The sequence below is a fragment of the Hirundo rustica genome, chromosome 1 (assembly GCF_015227805.2).
Source record: "Hirundo rustica isolate bHirRus1 chromosome 1, bHirRus1.pri.v3, whole genome shotgun sequence".
In the NCBI taxonomy this organism is placed as follows: Eukaryota; Metazoa; Chordata; class Aves; order Passeriformes; family Hirundinidae; genus Hirundo; species Hirundo rustica.
In genome coordinates this window covers 108,284,470-108,308,920 of record NC_053450.1, presented here as the reverse complement: position 1 = coordinate 108,308,920, position 24,451 = coordinate 108,284,470, and the positions used below count along the sequence as shown (strand labels likewise).

Here is a 24,451-nt window from a genome sequence, read left to right as displayed (position 1 = left end):
CTACATGCTAAACCATCTTTTTATCCTGTGTGCTTATTTTGAAAGATGCCTAGAGCCACTTGGACTACTTTTCAAAATAAATTAATGGCAGTTTAGCACCCAAATCCCCTAGAAGTTTTTAAACAAGAAATTTAAAAACCCTCAATCCATGTTTCACACACATAACAAAATGAACATTTTATCACTATTATGGAGGGAAAAATACTTGGCTGCTCAAATTATGTAAATAGAGATAATTAGAAATGCTCCACTGTCATCAGGTAACCATCAAAGGAATACAAGCTTTTACCAAGCTTGATGGAGTGCCTCATGTTTTATATGAAAAATACCTTTGTGTAGTAGAATCTGGAAATTAATTGCTGCTTGTCTGTCGCAATCAGCATACAGCCACCAGCCCACTAGGACTAGAAGCCAAGAATGTGCACCTTTACACAAACCACTTTCATGGGCAACAAAGAACCAAAGCTGAGCTCTAATTTTGCAAGGGAAAGCAGCAAAGAAACAATTTAATTTGCCATGAGATAACAGGAGAGTAGCAGCCTACTCCTAAATGCAGGAGTGGTTAACTAAGTCCTTTATCTGGGCTCACAGCCTAATACTGGGCAGCTGAAAAGCCTGCCATCGCTGAGGTCAACATCAAAGGGTAAGAACAGCTTTTTAAATTGGAGCTGTCAAGGATAAATGGCCATGAATAAATTTTAACAGGGGAACAGAATATATCTAATCATCAGAGGACAAGAGCTCTGGAAAAGCCACGGGGGCCAGAATCTAACTAAGTCTAAAACGAAGACTGATGATGTAACAGGATGCTTTGCCAGCAGAGTGTGAACTTTATACTGCTATGGCTCCTCTTCACTGCTTCTACACCGCCTTGTTTCTTCAAGCAACCTTTCCAAGGGTAAAACTAAGCCACTGGTCAAATCAAAGCCAGAGTAATTCACACCTGCTTGGAATTTAGTACAGATGAAAATGATGGAACAAACTGTGCAGTAGCTGCCCCTATCTTTCTAGATGATTACAGAAAATGTGCTTAACTGCTACATGGCAATTGAGACAGATTTTTTTCTTTTTCATCATACTAGGTAAGCACTACCAAAATATTTTTTTGTGATACAGTTTCACTGCATCATTAAAAGGGGTCAGTCTCACTGATTTCAAATCCCTTGCATTCCAAGAAAATGAAATAGCTTTGTAACCCTAGTATCAAGGTTTCTCTATGTTTGAAAATTAATTTTCATTAAAGGAAAACAAGGTGTGAATTTTAAACATAACTGTAAATATTCTTGAATAAATCCAAGTGTAGATACTCTTATTATGGAGTATGACTAAATCCACTTAAAGGTACATTAAGCATGGGAATCTAGCCCAGAGGAACTATTACACAGTGCAGAAGTGATTAGAATTACCTTTTTTCTTATTCCTTATTTTTTAAATTCCTGGTTTTGTTCATTTCATGGCAATTTCTTCAAATGGAATACTTTTCTTAAAAGCCCAGGAACCACTATACAGGTAAAACATCACTCTCCAATCAGTTTGGTTTGACTACAATTTAGCAGTGCAGTGCAGAAGTCAATTAATATAGCCATTTCATGGGATTTTTTAAAAAAATATTATGCCATCATGTACATACAAAGTAATTAGTTTTTTTTTAAATTAGCATTTGGTTCCCTGAAGTATCTTTAGTCAAGAAGACAGGAAGTGGATGCTCGTAAGTGTTGTAGTTTAGTTCATGATATCAAGCTCTGTGGGGTTTTTTATCATTCTCATTTCACTAGATCTTTTCCAGTTAATACATGGCTAAAAACAGTCAGGATGTTGGATAACTACATTCATAGAACACTAGTGTAAACACTTTACCTTCAAAACATATGAGCCAGCTTCCAGAACTATTGGTTTCACATCCTCAACAACGCCTCTGGTATCTTTTCCAGTACAAGTCCCAAATTCAATCACTTGTGTTATTTAATTGTATTATCTCACATACTACTGCTGGAAATCAAAATATTAAACTGAGTATCCCCTTGTAAACTGAAGTTTCTACTGGCAGGATTTAACTTCCAAAGTTAGAACAAACTTTAGTCACAGACGTGTTCTTTACTGCTGTATTCACTGATGTGATACATCTACATTGAGCAATAAAGATACTCTTAATAAGGATCAAGTGGATAAAACCTTGTTCTCATGAATAAACAAAGCTAAACTGCGTAAAAATAATTAATTCAGGTCATCAGTCAGATCAGGTCCTAAACCCAGGGTGCAGTGCAACTGGAAGTCAGTATTTCAGTCCTGAGGACAAACTTAATCCATAGAAGCCTACAGTGTAATAGAACTTGGAAACAGAGAGGTGCTGAGAGACTATTAACTATTCTTCCACAAACAACTATTTTCTCAGCAGTGAGGAAATGCCATCTAAGAGGACAGGAGATGCCTTGTCTCAGCAGGGGTGATCACAGAATTTTTAGGGTTGGAAGGGATTTCTGAAGATCACCTGGTCCAACCTGCTAAGGCATGGTCACCTGGAGCAGGTTACTCAGGAATGCATCCAGGTGGGTTTGGAATGTCTCCAGAGAGGGAGACTCCGTGAACTCCCTAGGCAGCCTGTTCAGTGCTCTGCCACCCTCAATGGAAAGAAGTTCTTCATCCTGTTGAGGAGAAACTTCTTGTGTTTTAGTTTACAGTCAGAATTCCATAAGCCTCATGTTACTTTTAACAATTTTCCTCATAATCTAAACTTTTCTATTATGAAACAAGTTACTTTGTATTAGGTTAAGAAAGTGAACTTAGCAGAAGGATTTAAGTTTCCTGCCAAATTTATTCTTACTGTATAATTTATTTATTAGGCAATGATTTAAAAATAAATGTTTCAGAACTTGGTCCACAGTAGATTTGTGAAAGTATGATTTAGCACAGGTTTGGATGGGGAACTGCATTTCCTGCATGATAAATCACACTGAGCTCTCAGAATGACAGACATATGCTTAATCGATAATTCTTTGCTTCCTTGGGTTTTAGCTATACATGACATGTCAAATTTGCAAGCTAATCAAGATATTAGAACATCTCTTGGGAATCAAATTTATCACAACCTGTGCTTAACTCTGAGCAAACGGAAGTATTCTGTTCAAAACCATCAGGGAAGTAAGCAGGAAAATTCTGATATAAGGCCGTTTACTCCTTTACAGTTTTGCTTTATGCAGTTATCTGCAGCAACTAGCATTACCTGGGACCAGCAAATAATAGGAATTCAGACTGAAACAATGACCTTACTTTGCATCTCACTAACACTGACCATTAAAATTGCCAGCTATCAACCACACAAGCCAATGGAATTCAAGAGGGGAACTGGGAAAGGTGGGGAATTCTTTTTTTTTCTGAAATTAAAAAAAAAAGAAAACAAAACAAAAGCCTTATTTCAGAAATAGTAAAAGCCCCTGCTGAAGTTACAGAAATGAAGCACTCATTCCACAGCAAAGCAAAAAAAAAAAGGCTTAATCAGAAAATTTTAACAGGCATCAAAGAGCAGAAAACAGAGAAAATTGAAGACTTGCTGATGAATGTGCACAGTTGTATTCACATATAAAGATTAGCGCAAGGGCCTGAACTCAGTCATGCAAAGGAAGAGGTAGTATACAAGGTGATGATCTAATCAAGTTCTTACCAGGGCTTCATTATCTTCTGCAATTTCTGATATCGTCTGCAAAATTAAAACTTGCATGTGAGGAAAAACACTTTAAAACATCTGTACTCTATTTACTGCATATAACCCCCCTGTACTTGAGCCATAAAATTCACAGATACGCATACAATAAGAGGCAATAAATTGCTAACAATTTGCTGTGAACAGAAACAGTTCAGTAACCGGTAAAGAATGCTCCAAGTAAATTTCAAATATTTGTTCAGAATACTTGTGTTAACTTCTGTTAGGAAAAAAGCATATCTAGACATTCTAATTTAGTAAAGCATTTGTGTAAAAAGCCTTTGATACAAAACAATAAAGGTTTACACATTAAGCCTCTTCTGTCCTGTTTCAACGACATGTAGCCCATTGCCTGGAGAACTCTTTTATGTACTTGTCGTCTCCACCACTAATACTGATGTCAGAATCATCAGCATTGTTGAAAGTTGTGTAGCTAGGATGGTAAATGGTAAAAGTGGCACCAAAGATAGATACCCTCTTCTTAAAACACCACTTAAACATACAAAAAAAAGGGAGCTAGAAATTAATAATAATAATAAATCCATCTCTTACTTAACCCCTTCTTGTGCCTCCTAAATCTATTTCAGAGTTTTATTTCAGAGGCCTAGCTGCAGTTCCACACTGGGCAGACTAGTGTTCAAAAGGACAAAAAAGAGGTCTCTCTTTCTTTTTTTCACCTTCTCCCCAGGTCTTCCCCTTTGTCCCCTTCCTCCTTTTCCAAAGGAATCAGTCTCAAGGAGGGCAGCTTTTGGGCTAGCTTGTATAACTGTCAGTGGAGAAAACACAGAGACTATCTTCATGTTGTTGATGTTCTTCATGGCCATGGTTTGAAGTCCTTCTCTGTCAGCTGTGAGCTGCAATACCCATGCCTGAAGATAGCGCTGGCACAGTTTACCATGTATTCAAGTACAGACTGGGCTACAGCCTAACTCAAATCAGAGAAATTACAAGATTTTCTCCTTGGATTTCATGGCCTTGGTTCTTTTAGGCTACAACATCTATCTGTGTAGCCAGTACTAATGAGCAAACAAAAAACCATCCTGATGATCAGACAGCCTTCAAAAGTGGGGGAAAATACCCTCTACATGCTTTTATGAGCAGTAAAATTCAAAACATTTTCCATAGTAGGAGAGCCAAGCTTCAGCAGAACGTCACTCCTGTGCTTCTGCAAACTCATTGTTTCCATGCTGTGGCAGATTCTGCTAAACCACCAAGAACAATCGCCACAACAAATGGGTTTTGTCATCTCCCAAATGTGCATGAATCCTCACAACTTTCTTCAGCATGTCAGCCAAACTTCGTAGCAATCTTCCCAGGCCAGTTTTTAAAATAGCTGCTTTCTTCCAGGTGCTGACTTCAGCTAAGCAGCAAACAAACTTGAAATTAGGGCTGTTTTTCTGATAGAGAAACAAGTGTGGTGTTTGCAAACTGGTAGCACTTCAAAGGACAGACTGTTTTGCCAGAGATTTTTCACGACAGGCTCTAATCAGGAGCATTTTCTCCATGACTGAGACAGGGATTACAGAACAAACATCTGAGTCCTAAAACAAAACATTTAGACAGCAACTCTCTTAGCATTTACAGAACTCTTATCCATCCTGAGTTAATCAGCAATCAGGTGACTTGAGGTCAAAAAGTGTGCAAAGTAAAAGAAAATATAACTTTAGGATAATGTGCAGAAGTAATTGAATTATATAAGACTTTTCTGATGAAGCAATACAAGAGACAAAATTTTGACTTCAGAGGAAAGATAGCCATTGTATTAAATCGCACAATTTCCACTGATTTTTGTTGCTTTGGTGTGACTAGAGCAGCAATCAATCTAGGACATCAAAGGTTGCAGCAACACATGATTACAGATTGGCTTTTACCACTGAAGATGTGGATGGAGGCTGTTCTCTAAAGCAACACATGTTATTTTCATCCATCATCAACCCAAAACATAATAGAGAGGGGACTGGCATGAGCAGGAGTTCCTCTCATATTTACCCACAGACCATGAAAAAGTCACCAAGGAGGAGCCAAGCTGATTCTTCCAAGTCAGCCTGGAAAGGAACTAAGTACAGTTCGCCACTTCCATCAGCTTTCTTCTTTCTATATATACACATAATTGTTGGGGTTTTTTACAGAGGGCTGACTCTGTGGTAGCAACCAAACAGCTCTGTAGAGCCCATCTTGGTGAGTTAACCAAGGCAGGGTCAAAAATGCTGAAAGCCTTAATGAGCTAGGCACTGTAATTAGCTCAATACTTTTTTTTTTTTTTTTTTTTTTAAAGAAAGCATCCCTCAATTTCACTTGCACAGATGGGAACAAAACCATGGTTAAAAAGCAAATGTTATAAGGGCAAATTAGATAGCAATTGTGAAAGGCTGAGATTCTACAGTGGTGAAAGACAAAACCAGAGATTTTTACACAGGCAGGAATCTCCAAATGGATGCCAACATAATGCAAAAGAACATGAATGACAAATTACCAGGCTGGACATTTTTCTGCCATACTGTGTTCCCTGTCTGGCCTCAAAGGAACTTTGTGATACACTTCTAAATGAATCCCAAGGAGCAGCAGTGAGCTCTCTTTGGACTTTCTCAAGCACACAGACTTACTACTTGCTCAAATACTGCAGGTTACACCTTGAGCAGTTCCCAACAGAGACCAGCTTATCAGGGACCTGACTAGATCAACTCCTATCAGTTCATGTTCCAAAACTGCTGTACAAAGACTAAAGATACCCCAAATCTAAACCCCAGCTGGAGCAACCCACAGTGCACAGGAAGGGCTTGTCTGAACTGGGGATAAAACTAAAATATCCCATTGCGCAAGCCAGTGTGGAGCCACTCTAGCTAATGTTATCAAGACCTAAAGCAGTCACACCAGCACAACAATTGTTTCTGAGTCTGCACTGTTTGAACATGAGTAGAATTGTGTAAGAGTGCCACCAAGGATAAAAGCTTTTCATGCAGTATGACCCCAGAGAGGGCCACTGCAACCAAAGGTTGAAGATGTTCACAAAAACTTCCTTCTCTACAGAAACACCGATGGGATGACAGGTGAATGACCTGCCAACCACATTAAAGAGCCATTTGGCTATTGCTTTTCAGGCAAATGCAAGGATAATGAACATCCTTGATAACAAGCAGTGCTAAGGAACTTGGTAAGAAAAATCCAAGAGTACAAATTTCTGGCTTCTGTCTGTAACAGGTGAGGCTACCACAAGCATATGAAATCCAGGAAACACTTTGACCTGGATTAATTCTACAAAATTACTATTAAATTAACACAGCAGCTCTGAGACTCCTCACAGCTACCACAACATTCCATAGCTCTACACAGTCCAATAGACAAAAACATCCTGGAAAGTTGCAGAAGTGGAGATTTTAAGCTCTTCCCCGTGTTTTTTCAAATACTACAGTTTTGTCTGAAGTTAACAAAATATAAAATATTTGTTTTACCCTCCTTTGTACCCTGAAGTATATTTGGAAATATAAATCCACTGCTGGAGTTATTATTTTTATAACATTTTATGAAAGAAGTTGTCAAGTAAAACCCGGTAAAACTGTCTTCTCCCTCATCCCTGTTCCTGTCAACAGGGTGCTGTTAAAAGGGGTCATTTAAATGATAATATTCTCAATCAAAGGCAAAGTAAAAAAAAAAAAAAAGCCTTGAAAAATTTTAGGATGGGAGGAACAGCAACGCTCCCTTCTCTTTCCTCCAAAATGTGATCTTCAACAGTTCCACCTTCAGATGACCTTGAGATTGGCTCAGTTGGTTAAAGCATGGTGTTAGTAACACTAAGGCTGTGGGTTTGATCCCTGTAGGGACCATTCACTCAAGAGTTGGACTCAGTGATCCTTCTGGGTCCCTTCCAAGTGAGACAATTCCATGATTTTATCTAAAGCCTACAGTGTGTGCTTTGCATATGTAAAAGATATAAGAAAAATTATACTTGTATGTGCTGAGAGGGAGGGTGTAATCCAAGCCTGAAGACTGATGGGGAAACAAACCCAAAATAGAGCAAGCAGGAGGAAAATAAACCAACAAAAAAAGTCACTCCAGAAAAAATCCTACTCTACCTTCTTTCTTTATGGAAACTGCACTGAAAGGTGGAGCTGGAGCCCTTTCTCATTCTCCTGCTGTTACCGTCTCCACAGTGGCATAGAAGGATTACCTGATTTTATATACTCTTTTGGATTTCTGCCTCATAGACAATGGTCACCCCCTCCCGACATTACAGAAACACTAAGAAATGAAGATTGCGTAAAACCCCTGTTGGACAAGAATTGATTTTGGCAGCAATGTCAGATTAAGTAATCTATGTTTCCAGGTGAAGCTTCACAGGAATAGTTGAGACTGTTTAAAACTCTGTGCTGTCAAAAATACAAATTAATTTCCCTCCTTCCATTGGCTGGTTGAGTTTCTGACAGTTTAGCAAATTGAACTGCATCAGTGAGGAGTTAAAAAAGCATTGGAGCTGAACAAGAGAGGGAGCAGGTACTACAGAGCCAGTAGGCAGGAAGGGTGGAAAAAGACAACTTTGTATAGTGGCAAAAACCTACTAGCGTAGTATTGTTCCTATCTTCTGAAAATTAATTTTCCATTTATCTAGCTAGTTGTGCTTGCACAGCTGTTTTCTGGGGCAATGCTGTGAGCTCATACAGGGAACTAAACTGGGTTATGGAATATTGTATTAAAAGTAGCCTCTACTGTCACTTTCCATAACCTGTACCAGTTTTCCAGTCCAGCTTGGTAGAAACAGTACTGGTATAACTCTCCAGATGAAGCAGGACGGGAACAAGTTGCTGTGAGCAAGGGCAGCTTAAACGTTTTGACAGCACTGCTGAAATACTCATCAGACTAGGATGGAAAAAACCACCAGCAGGTATTTGAGCAACTGTCCCAAAAACTGCGCTAAAGTCGGAATAACTCAAAACCAATCTGTCCACAGTTTTCCACTGTGCTGGTATACAGTATTATCTCTGTAAGACAAGCCAAGAGCTAGAATTTCACTGAACAATGCAATTTGTCCTTAAAGCATGCACAATTGATCTCTCAGAGACTTCCCGCTGTACAGCAGCCAACTCTGCAAATGCATGTGCTCAATAGGAGGCTCCTCTTAGTCAAGACACAGAACCCATACAGAATCACAGAATTACAGAATTTCTAGGTTGGAAGAGATCTTTAAGATCATTTAGTTCAACTCATGCCCTAGCACCTCAACTACACCATGGCACCGACTGCCATATCCTGTCTTTTTAAAAACATATCTAGGGATAGTGACTTCACCACCTCCCTGGGCAGACCATTCCAATACTTTATCACTCTTTCCATTATTTTTTTTTCCTAATATCCATCCTCTATTTCCCTTGGCATAGCTTAAAACTGTGTCCTCTCCTTCCGTCAGTTGCTGCCTGGAGAGATAGACCACCCCCCACCTGACTACAACCACCTTTTAGGGAGTTGTAGAGAGTGATAAATAAGGTCACCTCTCAGTCTCCTTTTCTCCAGGCTGAACAACCACAGCTCCCTCAGTCATTCCTCACATTCCTGGGGCTTGTGTTCCAAGCCCCTCACCACCTCCTCTGGATGTCCTCAAGCATCTTCACATTCTTCCTAAACTGAGGGGCCAAGAACTGGACACAGCACTCAAGGTGTGGCCTCACCAGTGCAGAGTACAGGGGCAGAATGACCTCCCTGCTCCTGCTGGCCACACCATTCCTGATACAGGCCAGGATGCCACTGGCCACATTGCTGGCTCATGCTCAGCTGCTGTCACCAGTGCCCCCAGGTCCCTTTCCTCCTGGGCACAGTCCAGCCACACCAACCCCAACCTATAACATTGCAGGGGGTTATTGTGGCCAAAGTGCAGGACTTGGCACTTGGACTTAGTAAACTTCATCTTGTTAGACTCTTCCCATCCATCCAACTGTTCCAGGTCCCTCTGCAGAGTCATCCTACCTTAAAACAGATCGACACAAGCTCCCAGCTTAGTGTTGTCTGCAAATTTACTAATGAAAGATTCAATCCCCTCATCCATGTCATCAATAAAAATATTGAACAGAGCTGGCCCCAGCACAGACCCCTGAGGGACACCACTGCTGACTGGCCCCAGCTGGATGCAGCACCGTTCACTCCCTGGACCCGGCCATCCAGCCAGTTCCTAACCCAGCAAAAAGTGCTCCTGTCCAAGCCACGGGCTGCCAGCTTATCCAGGAGTGTGCTGTGGGAGACATTGTCAAAGGCCTTGCTGAAGTCCAAATAGACAATATCCACAGCCTTTCCTGCATCCACCAGGTGGGTCACCTGGTCATGAAAGGAGACCAGGTTGGTCAAACATGACCTACCTCTTCTAAACCTGTGCTGGCTGGGCCTGAGACCCTGGCCATCCTGTAAAGTGCTGTGTGATGACACTCAGTATAAACTGCTCTATTGCAAATACACATTTATTTAGAAGCTTACATGAACTTGATCTAGCTGCATTTATTATTTCCAATAGGAAGACGGCAAAATTTATCAACTATCACAACTGAAAGCAAGGGTGTTTTTTCTCCAATCTGCAGAGTAAGCAATTACAACTCTCTTATAATTAAAACCAGGTTATCTGCTACCTTGTCTTAGCAGCATCAACCAGCATCTTTCTGTGCCATGGCTGTATGACACTAAAGCTGCTCAGCACAGCCTCATCAACGAAGCAGATGTCTGGAGAACAATCTTCTCAACAGCAGCAGAAACAATTCCGTTCTGGTTACTGTCAAGACACTAGGCTTAGCATAGTCTCTTTTTTTTTTCCTTTTGGCAGAAACCGTGTGTTATTTCAGCCAAATGGCAAGTCAGAGAGATCAGGACAATGCCAATTTAAAAAAAAATGCTGAAAATTCTGCATAGGCCTTCCTCCTTTCCCTCCTAGTCATGAGATCACCCTTATTATTATTACTAGTAATAAAAAAAATAAATATAGATACCTTTTATCAACTCTTTGGTCTTTCAATATTTACAGAGTGTGAATCAAGTTTTCCTTTTCTTGCTTTATAAGGCATTATGAGGAATATTTTCCTTCTAAGGAAGGCTGAGAGTCTGTTCCAGTCACACAACTATTCTGATACCTCAAGAAAAAAACCCACAACTTTAACAGTCTTCTGCTACATCAGAAAAACTATTTGTAGAGACATGATTTTCTGAAATATGAGTTCTGGGCTCGGCTACAGAATACAGCTCTGAATGAGAGAACTATATCATCACAGTTGAGGTAGCAAGAAGACATGATTCCTTCTTCCACCTTGGTTCCTGAAGAGATTTTTTATCAGTCATCAGGATATCTAGGACTCAGCAGCACTGCTCACTTTCTGCCCCATTTTAGGGCATTGCACTCTGAGGGGGGAGCAGTAGCAGCACACCTTTACACTTCCCCTTTAGACAGTCCATATACCCAAGCAGATGGACTGCATAGTCAGCTTCTCTTAACCAGGCATGGACTGGCTTCTGAAGTTTAGCATTAGGATTGATGTGAAAATCACTTTCTAAAAAGTCTCAGAAAAGAAAAATAGCTGCCTGCATGCATCTAATCCACTCTTTGGTGTTACAAAAGCATAGTCTGAGAAATGATTGGACATCATGGATTATTATAGAATGGAATCAGCATTTTCTTGTTCTCCATGACTCATCTTGCAGTCTTTTCTATAATTTATAGGTCACCCAAGCCATAAAAACAAACATAAAACTATCTTTTTTTTTTCCTTTTTCTGTTAGTAGGACTCGCAGCAATGCTGTAGAAGCAAGAATGAGCCTGAAGGAAAAACAAGATAAGCCATCTCAATCAACAAGATCAAGATACATGCGGACAGTTTCTGAGACATTGCATTTCTGCTGATAAAAATATATTCATACTGACAAGATGCACTCTCAGCTTCACTAAGGCCCATGCACCCTGCCACCAACCCCTATAGCTTTGCTCTTGCACACACCATACCCCCAGTTCTCTAACACATTCTAATTTTCTTCAATATTCAGGTACATAAAATATGGAAAACTAAGTAGGAAACACTGTTATTTCTTGTCAGCTTTTTATATTACCTCTTCTTTTCATTACCTAAGAAATGAAGCAGAAGTAACTAGAAATCCAGGGATTTACATTCTCTTACTCTGGTCACTGTGCTTTAATAGTCATCAGCTTCACTGAAATAATGACTAAATAACACAACAAACAAAGCCAATTATAAATAAAACATAGGCCTCTTCCTCAGTGAAAGTTTTATAAAAAGATGGAGTCTTGTTTTCCAGAGGCTAACCAGTAAAACTTAATTACTCAAATTATACCTTAAGAGCTGCCTCTAAGATGAAATCCATGTGCCAAGAAAACCTCAGAGCAACTTTGCACTGAGCACGATGGCACTTCTAATGAGCACTGCCTGGCCCTTCAGGGAAAATAGAGAATAAAGCTTGAATTAACAAAATTCATCAATTTCTAGCACAGCTGCAGCACACTGTGAACAGAGGCGCCACTCAGCCTGGGGTTACAGATGTAGGGCTGTTCCCAGCGGTATCAACCCACAGAGATCTGGCACAGCACACAGAGGGGATCCCAGCAGCTACTCCATAGGGTCTGTCTCATTCCCGCTCTCCCAGAGCCTCAGTGCCAGGCCCCAGGGTGCAATACAAGAGCAGAGACAGCCACCACACTCTTACTGTTTCACAGCATGACTGCTCTCAGGTTGTGGCTCAGTGACACACCTGGCCCAATGTAATGGTCTGTTGCCACAGAAAAAGGGCCTTTTTGCATCCACTCATGACCAGGTCCTCTCTTGTTTCTTCAAGTCCCTAACTGAGCAGAAAACTAATTTTAGAGAGTTAGTTTTTTAACAGAATCATGTACTTTGCAATAAGTTAAAAGTTAACAGGCTGGATTGGCTTTGTGAAGCACACAGACAATGGAACCAACTCCTGGAACCAGCTCCTGGAAAAAAAGCAGGACAGGGCTGAGGAACAGGGGTTAACAGACAAGAAATGGGAGAACAAGGCAGGGAGCTGGACCATCTCTCAACACACCAAGACATTAAGTTTGTCTCAGCTTTATGGGTGATTCATAGCCCCATTCAAATAAGGCTGGTTATACAGGAGTAGCACCCAGGTGGCTAAGATAACACCATAGTGAAGATATACCTTAAATGCATCTTTATAAAATGCATTGTCTTGTAAAACTAGGCTATGAAAGACATTTCTGCCCCACACAGAAACTTCTGGCTTTAATTCCTCTAATTCTAATTCCATAATTCTAATTTCTCCTTTAATATCTACCCCCTGCCCTTTATAATGCTAGTGTAATTGTTCGTGTAGATTCACCTATGGACACTGAGAAAGCAGTGTAGGTTCACTTACGGACACAGAGAAAAGCTTTATGTTCTGAAGCATTTTGGTGATCTTGTCAGCTGCACAGCTCACAAGGCCACCTTGCTGACGGTGCTGAGCCCAGGTCAGCAGCAATGGCAAGAAGGTCTTAAATTTGATTTATATGTTCAGTGAGCATCTTGTGCGGGACCTCTTATTAACAGTAGTGCAGAGAGTCCAAGCAAAAACAAGAACAGATCATAAGAGGACAGCTGACTGATTCCAGCTGCCTTTCGTTGACAGCCTAGGGCACTGAACGAAAAAAGTTTTTCTTTCTTTTGAAGAAGCAATTTGTCGGTTTGTTTAGTGTGCTGACACAGCAGCAAGTGACAGACCCTGATGTGAGGGAACAGATTCAGTACCTTGAAGTGAGATGAGAAAAGAAAGCAGAAGCACCATGGCAGGCTTAGGCTGCTGTGCCTGCGTATGTTTGCTCCTTTCATTAAGTCCCAAGTTCTGTTAAATATGCACTCATCAGCCAGTGATATACAGTATAAAAGCAGAAGTGAATGTACAGCATAGCACAGATGTCCTTGCTTTACAGCTCCCTTCGCAAAACCAGACTTGGAAAAACCTGACCTGCTGACACCCTCAGGAGCTGCAGAATGTCTAGGCTGCTGAACATGAAAGACTGCAGTGAGTACTGAGAGCTCATCAACACGTGAAGCTGCTGGAAACTCTTACAGTCTGAGTCTTTGTCCAATGCCCAGACTCAAGAGTATTTCTCCCCACAGACAGAAACACTGATACATACATTAGACAGGTAGATCGATCAATGCATTTTTGATGACACATTACATCAGCTAAAAAGAAAAAAAAAATTAAACCCTTCAAAATTCAGACACTTACAGAAATAAAATAAAATAAAATAATAATAACAAAAAGGGCAGTAAACTCTGCTCATATGTCCAGTTTACAAGCCTGCTGTGTGGTTTGAAAACTTATACCTTCAGTCAGGATTTATTACAGGGTATAATTTGCTAGGCAGTTCTTTCAACAGCAGTGTTGCCTTTGGTAGTTTCCCTCCCAAACAGTTATTTTTAATCCAGACCAGTCTGCTACAGCTTGGCTCATCCCACAGCTACAAAACAGCCGCACAAACACATCTGAAGGGTGAGGAGGACTCTTGCTTGAGTCTTAGTGGTACTAAAAGATTGGATTATAAAAAATGTGAATGTTCCCTGTCTGTTTCAACAGAAAATAATTTTTTTTAGTTTAAATACCTTCTGCAGTGGTGTAAGTTAAACCATTAAACATAAATAAGGTCACAGCAAAATAAACCACAAGGGCAGTGACTGTTAATTTTCCTGTGTTCTGATCTTCACAGGCACATCCAAGCCTGTCCATTTAGAATACTTTTCATCAGTACAGCAACTGTTGTAAACACGTGTTTCTATCAACTCAAACTTGCCTTTGCTTTTGAAAGTAATTTGGTCCATAAACAACAAATACGACATGAATAAAAGGCAAGTTGACAAATTTGGTAACTTGAAGCTTTTTTTTTTTTTTTTTTTTTTTTTTTTTTCTTTAGTGGCATTACATGTGATGTGTGCCACAGATCACATCACTGAAAAAAAATACCCAAAAACTATAACCCCAAAATGCTGAAGATTAAACCACAAGCTTTTGGAAATCTAGTATATAGCTGTAGTAAGACAATAAGGATTCAGAGTCCCATAAGCTATTAACCACACAATGGGCAGGGATCAGGGATTGTTTTTATGCTGCCCAATCTATGGACTACTGGATTCTATAAAGTAGTTAATTTTTCTGCAGAAAATGCACACTATATCTTGTACAAAACCCTCAGAGACCATTTGTATTCCATTTCAAAGACCACTTACTACTTTTGCTTTATCTCCTAACACTATTTACTTCCTTGAATCCAAGGGAACACGAGCACATTTGTGAGGGGATTAGAACTGATTTCAGTTTTCTTTCTCTCAGGAGATGGTGGTGTGGGTATTGTTGACTTCTTCCTGTGTAGTAGAGCTTGACACTGAGTGCAAATCTCTTACTTGAAATCAAATGCTTACTGTTAGAGCATAATTTAATAGTGAGACAGTTGATATTTTTCTGCTGCACTTTCCACATTAAGCCAATGGACACTTTCTCAGGACTTTGGTCCTGAATTTCACCAATAATGAAATTTGGTAAGGCATTCTGGCAAAGAATGAGTGTATTTTTAGAGGTCAGCTTTCAATCTCATGTCAAAAAACCTGACTGGTATTAGAAAAATCCCATTCAGAATCAAAACAATAAAAAATGGAAACAAAGCATTTTTTTACATTTGGGTTTTACCACACATGATCTCAGTAATATGAAATTTAAAGCATAGTTTTTAGGTGATATCACTTAAATATCAGCCTTTAAAGATACTTTCAATGTCTCTCTATTCCAATGAATAGAAAAGGAACAAGGACCACAGTCTCCCCAAACTTTATGGCACAGGTAGTACTTTTGAATTCCTACTTTGCTCATCCCCAGTCCTGACCAGCCCATTGTTACGGGAAATTTTTTAAAAAAAAACAACAGTATCTTATTGATAATTAATATACTATCCTGGCAGCCTAGACCACTTGAGATACTTAATTTCCCAACTCAGAAAGAGAGCATGAAATCACTCCACATGGAAGAAACACCAGAGTTTAAGCAGAATACTTACTCTGTGCCACTTTCAACCATTTGCGTTAGGAGGGAAATGCCATCCAGGTTTATAAATTCTTGGGCAAACGTAACATCCCGTGAGTAGTTGGCTAAGTCTTTCAGTGCTTCCAACTTTGCATCCATACTAGAAGACTGGATCCTCTCATGGAGCTGCTGTGCATTTTGAGCCTATGAGAGAAACAAAACACACAGAACAAAAGCAACAAAACAAAAAGCTTTTGTTACAATGAAAATCATGAGTAATTTGTCAATGTAAGCAAGAACAGTGGCCATGTTTAATATGAATGATATTTAACTTCCATGCTCAGAAAAGATTAAGTAGCTCAAATAAAAATTACTTTTGTAAAAGTATATTACTTGTGTATTACTCCATTATTACCTATAATTATTTGGACTCTTGCAGAATCATTAGCTGAGCAATGGATGCATGTCCCATTGACTCAGGCAAAATGTAAGCATTACAAAAGACAGCCTTTGGCTTGAAGAGCTTATGTGTCACATCAATAAAGGAGAAATAAAAAGAAAACAAACTGCATCAGACAATCTCAGTAAAATAATAGTGGCACTTCTTTTCCTGTCAATGTGCTTACTCAGGTTACACACTTCTCATCACCTTTAACAACAAAGGCCACATACTCTCCTAACCATATTACATTAAAAGAGACCAACTTCAAACCTTCTGATCCTTCCTCCCCCTCTTCTTTTGTTCACAGTCAGTTCAAACACTCACATACCCTCTTAAGAAGGAGTGTAGAATAATTACTTCCCACATAATACTATGATATTATCTGTCATACATCTTTTTGCATATTCAATATCCTCATGTTATGCTATTCTGGCCATTAATGTTTCAAACACAGGATGAGTTACTGAAATTCAAAATGGACACTGATGATAAAAAGCTAAAGAAATATAACGCATATTAAATTGCTTCTCTCTTTAGCTATACAAATACTTTAAAATACATCTCACGTTTTCAATTTGATGCTTTGACTTTCCTGAACAGAATACCCAAAAGCGACAGTTGATAGCTAGCTAGGCAATACTTTTCTTAGAAAAATAATCCTCCTCCCTACATATAGAGATATTTGCAAAATTCTGTTTCCTAAATTCATTTCTTACCTGCACCCAAGGAAAGGTGAATGAGAGGCTATGTGTCATTAGGGAAACAAATTAAGTGTAAATTCTGTTGAGAGTTATTTTCTCTGAGATTATGCTTATTTTTACTCAGCTGGAGAAGAAATAGAGAAGAAAGGGCTTTGCTGACAGACAATTCCTTTTCTGCTCAAGTAATGAATGTACTTTTCACAGAGATGGTCAACTCTGAAGATCAAGATTCTGAGAAAGCAGTCATTTTTAGTGCAAGTGAACATTTAAACAACGAGCCCAGAAAAATAACCAGTACAGACTTGTTACAGATACAGCTGCCTACCTACATAAATTTGACTGTTTCAAAACATGAATAAATTAAATGTCCCAATCTCCTCCCATATCAGCAAGGTTCATTACTTCTTGTATTTATGACGGTGGTGGTTAATGCATGGTCTCCAGTCAGCATTTGATCAGAACAAATGCAGTAAGGAGCGTGTATGTGGAAGAAATACCTTCTAGGTAGTGTGGCTGTGGTTAACATAGTATTGCAAAGAAATGGAATATCTTTAGCTCTTTTATGCTTTAAGTATCGGGTGATGCAGCCATAGCAGTTCCATTACCTATAAAAAGGCAGAATCCTGTCATCCAAAAGATCTTTCTGCCACTGAAGGTTACCTACTCTTATCAAAGGATTTGAGTTGTAATGGGGAAACAATGGTTTATACAGTTTCTCTGTAATGGCAATGGCTGTCCAAATGGAAACTAAAATACTATTCTCTCAAGCTTAAGCAGGTGGTAAGGTAAATCATTTCCTGAAGCCCATGGAAGAAGTAAAAATACATACCACTTACTTTCAACTTCTAGGATAGCTACCAAATACTTCCCCCAGCCCTTTCCTTTCATGAGAAGGAGTGAAAAAAGCTTTGCTAAAGTACTCTTCTACAATCAGCTACAAAAATTCACATGATTATTACCTGAAGCAGAATTTCAACAGCCAACTCCTACCTTACCAAAGTACATCCTTCATGGAGCCATTCCTAACTCTAGACTCCCCACGACAGCAACCCAGGAAGACTCAGAGATGCAAAATATCCTTAAAACATTACTGTTTTGCTGAATACATGCAATGTCTGAATTCCTGCCCACCTCAGGAAAGAAACACTCTGGAAAAACTTCAATACTGCCATGGCAGCTGCAGTCCCCAAACTCTGGAAATGATTGCTCAGATTTAACCTTAAACCTATTCAATCTGTGCACATGGGCTTCTCCAACCTGCCATAGTTCTCGAAAGTTACCACTCCTACTGTCTGCCTACGGAAGGTATTTCTACTGAACTGGAAGTTCTTCCAGCTTTCCAAGGAAACCCAGTCCTCTAAAAGCTCCTGGATTCAGTGAAAATGGAACAAATAGGAAAGGTGAACAAAACGACTGATTCAGAGTGACCAAGCAGCTCTCTTGAGCTGCTCTACCAATAAGTCTGAGTGGGAAAACCTTGGGCAGCAGAGCTGTGGTCAAAGAGATGGAGACTGTAATTGCCTGTGTATCACAATAGCAAGCAAGAAAAACATGTGAGCAGAGCCAGGAGAACATCCTCCTCCTAGCCTCTTCACAACACACTGCCGTGTAAACAATGCTCTGTCTTCATATATGTTGACAACAGATTATTTATGGTCAGGTTCACCCTTCCTCTTGAGGGGAGAGTCCTGCCCCCAGCAGAAACACCTGGGGCTGGGGAAGGGCTGCTGCTGGCCAGTCAGACTTCCATTCCACATGTATCCACACCAAGCATGGGAAGAGCTAACCCTCCCTCTTAACAAACCCAAGCACACCAGGCCACGGATGTACACTGGCAACACCAGCATGAGCAGGACCAACCTAACAACTGAGATATGTTAATCCTCTTTCCTCTGAAGTCAGTGAGGGCTTTGAAATTCACCAGACTAAAACCAAAATATTATCACCAATCAGAGACAGCTTGGAACCCTCTGCAGAGCACAGAAATCCACACTACAAAAGTGGTTCAGCCATGTTTTAAGCACACAAAAGGGTGCTTACTGACATCATAGGCTTTATCTGACTATGCCAATGTTCCATCAGCAAAGTTGTCACACAGATGTCGTTTTCTTGCATTAAACAAGTTTTGCAAGACACTGCATCCAATAAACCTTGCTCCTACTACTCTCAGATGAGAAAAGAACAGACAAATGGCAGAGGAAATTTTGTTTAAAGGGTTAAACATATATTTGTCTTACCAAGAGAGCTGGCACGTGTCTCACTGGCAACACGGACAAAAGTCATATTGTCTGTTGTCATCCCAAATGCCTGACATGTGAAAATATTGCCTTGGTTAACACCATGCAGCTCTCACAAGCCTTCTAATTCTTGTTGCCATACCACTCATACATGCTTATGCAAGGTACAGCTCACTTATGACTGCATTAAAAAACGAAAGCCAGATGAAATATGCTCCAAGTGCTTACCAGGGAGCTATTTTAATGATTTGCAAGCCATCAGTGGATGGACAGAAAGCACAGCTCATTAGAGCAACAGCAGAGCTGGCGGCCATGTCTGCATTCCTACTGAAATATCATTCAGGTACGAGTAAATATAAATACATAAGCCTTCGCTACTGAGAATCATTAGAGGAAATTAACAGAAATATAGTTGCTTAAGAAAATGAAAGGCAGAATTAACTGCTCTCCTCTTTAGAAAGGAAGGAAGGAAGGAAGGAAGATGGGAAGCTTGTAAAATGTGTGCTGTTGAAGTCCCAGCATTTCTAAAGGCGGTCAAGTGGCATAAGCCACATGTCTAGTATTAAATTACTTGCTCCAAGAACATCCAGAAAGGTTGCCCTTAGGGAGTAGCAGTGCTTAAAAGGAGCAACTTGATGAGATTGTCAGCTTAAAGAGAAAACTAATGACCTAAATCCAGGACGGGACTTTCTTAGAGACTCAAATAGCCATTTGGAGGTTAAGAATCCCAAGATCATACTAACTAGGGATTCTACTGATCAAATTATCATTTCTTTGCCACTGATACTTTGCACAAACTTTGAAAGCAACTTGCTAACCAGGCATACACAGGGCTTCTGTGCAGAATATAAAATACAGTGTGTAAGGACAAAGACGGAGGACACAGATTCAAACCCAACCACTCTCAAACATGAATATGCTATGGAAGTTGGAACATTGATTTAAATTGCTGGCTATAATCAGTTGTCTTCTTTATCCTTTACAAAAAGCAAATAAGAGTACTGTGATCCACCCTATAGATTTAGTCACATTAGTCAAAATTTTACTAGAAAAAGAACATCTGTAACACAGCTTTGTCCTTACCAAACAGTTGCATTTCTGTGGTTTACTTTAAATCATTCCGTGTTGGAATACCATGGTGGCCTATAGTGCTGCCTTTTCCTGGATTGTTATTGCCACTTCACCTACAGCTGCATATATGTCAGAGAGCAGTGGGAGAGTAGATGCATTATATAACACATCCAGCAGACCCACCAAGGCTGATCTGATGCCAGGTAATGCAAATCTAATCTAATCTAATCAATACATACATTAATGGTTAACTTTTTTTGCATGAACACCAAAGCACAGTTTCTACATGTAAAGCCCTGTACAGCTGTGATACACAGAGAGGTCTTGTGGAATCATTACAGGCAACTAAGGAGGCAGAAACAGGGAAATGGTTACCTCTAGTCTTTGCACTAAACCAATGTCAAAAGCATTATACATGCATAGCCAAATGCATTACATAAATATGCCTTAAAATAAGTTTATGCAATTGTTAGCCACTTCTCAACGCTTTATAAGCATTTTTTTCTTCTATCTGCGTTTGAAACAATCTCTTCCACTTACTATTGAAAATGCGCCTTTTGAAACCGGAAAACATCAGATTAAACCCTTCTCTAGAGAAAGACAAACCCAAACTTCACTTCTCAAACCTACCATATGCAGATAAATACAAAAGTGGCTAATGGACCCCCATAGTCAGTGCTTCTGATATAAAGTTCGTTCGGCTACTAATTCACCATTACAGGATAAACATAATCACAATCACGGGCTAGAACTGCAAAGTTATGCATTTACAGAATTTTAAATACATGTTCAAGCCACTGTAGATCAAAAATTATAAACTAGATCCTCAAAATTTTACTTAGAGGATTCAGATGTATAAGCAGAAATAGGTTAAAAAACTCTTTATACTTCCTTGTCTGCTTAGATCACATATAAATAAAACGAACAAGTTCCTCATATCTGTAGAAGCATTCAGAGAAAATACTACGGTGACTATTACTGAACACGTTTATTTACATGATTGCTCATCGTACACATGCTAATACATCTGCCTACAAACAAGTTACAGGTTTGAGAAGTAAACTGATCTCTGACCTGGGGATCAAAAAAAGAACATGACAAAAGCAAATGATCAGGCCCCGCAGATACCATATCAGGAAAATCCCCTTTACCCAGGGTTTAAGGATTATACCTCATAAGCAAGGTATTTTTTGTAACTGCCCAAGAAGCTGCTTTTAATAAACAGTAAGTGCTCAAATAATCAGTTCTGTTTGAAAACCATTAAATTAAAAAAACTACACTAGTTCCTTCAATGTAATTTTCGCAGTATTTTAGCATCTTTTTAAAATAACTAGTCATCTGAAAAAGGATTTGCAGGATATGATTGAAGGAATACTGCAGCTTCACACACAAAAAGGCTGGATTTTGCTTGCTGCATTGCCCGACACAAAAGTCCTTTCAGATCAGCCTCACACTCAGGAGCAATTACAGCTCATTTATACACCTACCCACCATGCACTGGAATATGGTTATCACAAAGGAGACAGTAGCAATACAGCATTTCAATTGTCACATGTTCAAATACAAAGAAATGTTGCATAAGAAAGTTTTCATGCGTCCCTTCAGAAACACAAATGGACAAAGGGGAAAAACAGGTCACGGAAAACTGCAAAAACGCACAACAGCCCAAAGAATTGGTAAGAAAGATGATAGGAGAGGTTCAAATAAATAAGAAAGATGATATAAGAACAAAGATAATATGGGAGAAATTCAATCTGCACTCAAGTTACCTAGGAAACAGAGTGTCTGTGTGGTGAGTGGTTTATAGAGGAAAAAAATAGCATTGTTTAGAAAAAAACAGTCTTTCAGAGAATCTCACAAACTTAGCAAACAGACCTATGGAAACAAAGAAGCATTTCAAATTCCCACCAGGCCTAACGACTGGCGTTTGCAAACTTTTAACTCAAAGAAATTTAAAATAGGCACATTGTAAATCTCTCAAGGCAAGCATTTATAATGGATTTAGCAGCACACCATAACTGCAGTTCTGCCCTTGCAGTACTAACAGTGGTTTTCAGATACAGGTTGCTGTATAGGCACACAAAATAATCTAAATTCAAGATTAAAAAAGAGAAAGTATTTAACAATTATATTCATGGAGTTAGATTTCAAATCCTCATTTTTAAAAAGTCAGCCCAAAAATGCTGGTTTGCTACTTCTAGATAAAACTACCTTTCTTTCCTCTCTCTCTTTAATAGTACCTACTCTGGGTACATGAGCAATAAATAATTTGAGGTTAATAACAACAAAACTCAAAAAGATTTTATGTCATCCTTCTCACCCAATTTTGTATTACTTGGGCCATGCAACCCTAAAGGGTACAGCCAGACTACTGGCTGTCACGATTACAAGCTGCATAAAAATTGAGGACTAGAAAAGCATTTTAAGTTCATGCAGCCTTCAGAACTGGTCAACACAACTCCTCTCAACTCTTCAAGGCAAAAAGTTTCCTCAAAAGACTCATAATATTCAGGACAATTTCTGCCCGCGCCCCCCGCAACCCACGACAACCAGGAAGTAGGCAGCTCAGGCATCTCTGAAACTACAGGGACACATCCCAGAAAATCCATAATCCATCTCTTCATTTCTCTCAATCTTTCTCTCCTTTCCTAACTCCTCTACCTTTTCATAAACTTTTTTTTTTTTTTTTGGTACCATTTTGGTTTTTTGGGGCAAGAGGAATGATAGTTTCAGCTTTATCCTGTTGTAGAGTAGAAAAAACAGAGGGGGTGGGGGGAATTCAGAATCTTAATGTTTTCACATGATGAGAAAAACATTTCTCACCCAGCACTAACAGCTAGGAAAGCATCTTTCCCATTTTGTAGGAGTGTATCATGCAGCCTGTTCTTCACATTATCTCTTCCAACTACTGTTGCTCTCACAGAGAATTTCAGAGGAAAATATGGAAACAGATTGCCTGTTAGCTTTTCAGGGTAAACGACAACCATTGTGTGGGTCCCCAGTTTAAGAACCTCAGCTTGGAGGACTTTATCTATTTTAGGTACTGCTTTGACAATCACTTTGACAGTACCTTAAAAAGCAAAGAGACTAATGTAGGGTGAAGACACGCAGAACCTTCAATTTTTACCTATTTAAAAAATACAAATATTTGCTAATCTGACAAAAACCAATCCTTTCCTCCTTCCGAGATACCTCTCTGATTCTAGGAATAGTTAACACAAAATTTTTAAACATCAGGAAGTAGGAAAATAAGCACTGGTTCAGGCATAAATATCACTACTAGAGAATGGAGAGTAGACCAGCCTTCTATCTTAAAACAGGATGGTTGAGTCACTCATAATTGCAGGCCAGAGTCAGAGAGGTCCATAATTTGTTAGGTAACAAGCAAAATCTCAATATCCTAAGGACTCCTGTCTCAATTAATTGGCTCCAAGGCAAATCCCCAAAGAAACAGAATAAGCAGATGATAGTCCTATGCAAAGCCCCACCTTCTTGACCAGTTAGTGGCAGAAAGTGTTGTACATCCAAGGTTTGTCTTTTGTGTTTGTAGGCCCTATTTCCAATTGCACAAATGATCAAAAAGCCAGCCAGCCATCTCCACAGATCAGACACAGCATAGCCTCTCTTCAATGGGGTTACATGGTGCAACTGGTCGTGGATTTTGAGATGGGAGAATTCCATGAGTTGTCTTACGTGGTTATTCCATGTTGTGGTTACACCAAAACATGATACAGTGCATTTGGACTGTGTGGGTTCTTGATGAACCACAGATCCTGTTTTGATTTCAAGAGATCCCAGTCTGGCCAGGACTGGAGTGGATATATTCTTAAGGAGTCCCAAAGGTTAGAAGGAGCTGCTGCTGGGGCTGTCTGTTTCTGAAGAATTTCCATCAAATGGGGTTTACTCCACCAGAAGTGGTTTTCCCATTCACAAGGCTCTTTTGGTGATATATGCCAAGAGACTCTGGAATCACACAGACCCTGACAGAGCCACGGTCTTAAACTGCTATTTTTTTTTTTGTTTGGTTGGTTGCTTTTTTTGGTCTATAAAGTTTTGAATATAATGAACATTGAAAAATATGACGAAGAAAACTCTTGTCTTTGCCCAGTTGGCTGCTGAAAAGTGTTTTCTGTTGCGAAAAGTTTGTCTGTAAGAATGCTTCGAATCTGCAGAGGCTAGAACACCATCATGAAGAGGTAAACCATTTTAATGGCACACTAACTACATTTGTCAGCAAGGAAACGGGATTGCTGCTGCCTTAGACATACATCTTCCAGGACTAATAATGGCTTTCAGC

General features: G+C 39.5%; 1 protein-coding gene across 6 annotated transcripts in view; it reads right to left on the bottom strand.

The window, feature by feature from the left end:
• ELMO1 (engulfment and cell motility 1) overlaps window positions 1–24,451 on the bottom strand; it is a 306,304-nt gene that overhangs the window by 203,305 nt on the left and 78,548 nt on the right. For all 6 annotated transcript variants that reach the window (XM_040060448.2, XM_040060440.2, XM_040060465.2 and 3 more), the window contains 2 exons: window positions 15,738–15,907; window positions 3,659–3,694 (listed from right to left, as the gene is read on the bottom strand). In XM_040060448.2, the coding sequence (XP_039916382.1) occupies window positions 3,659–3,694; window positions 15,738–15,907 (206 nt within the window). The remainder of the gene's footprint in view (window positions 1–3,658; window positions 3,695–15,737; window positions 15,908–24,451) is intronic.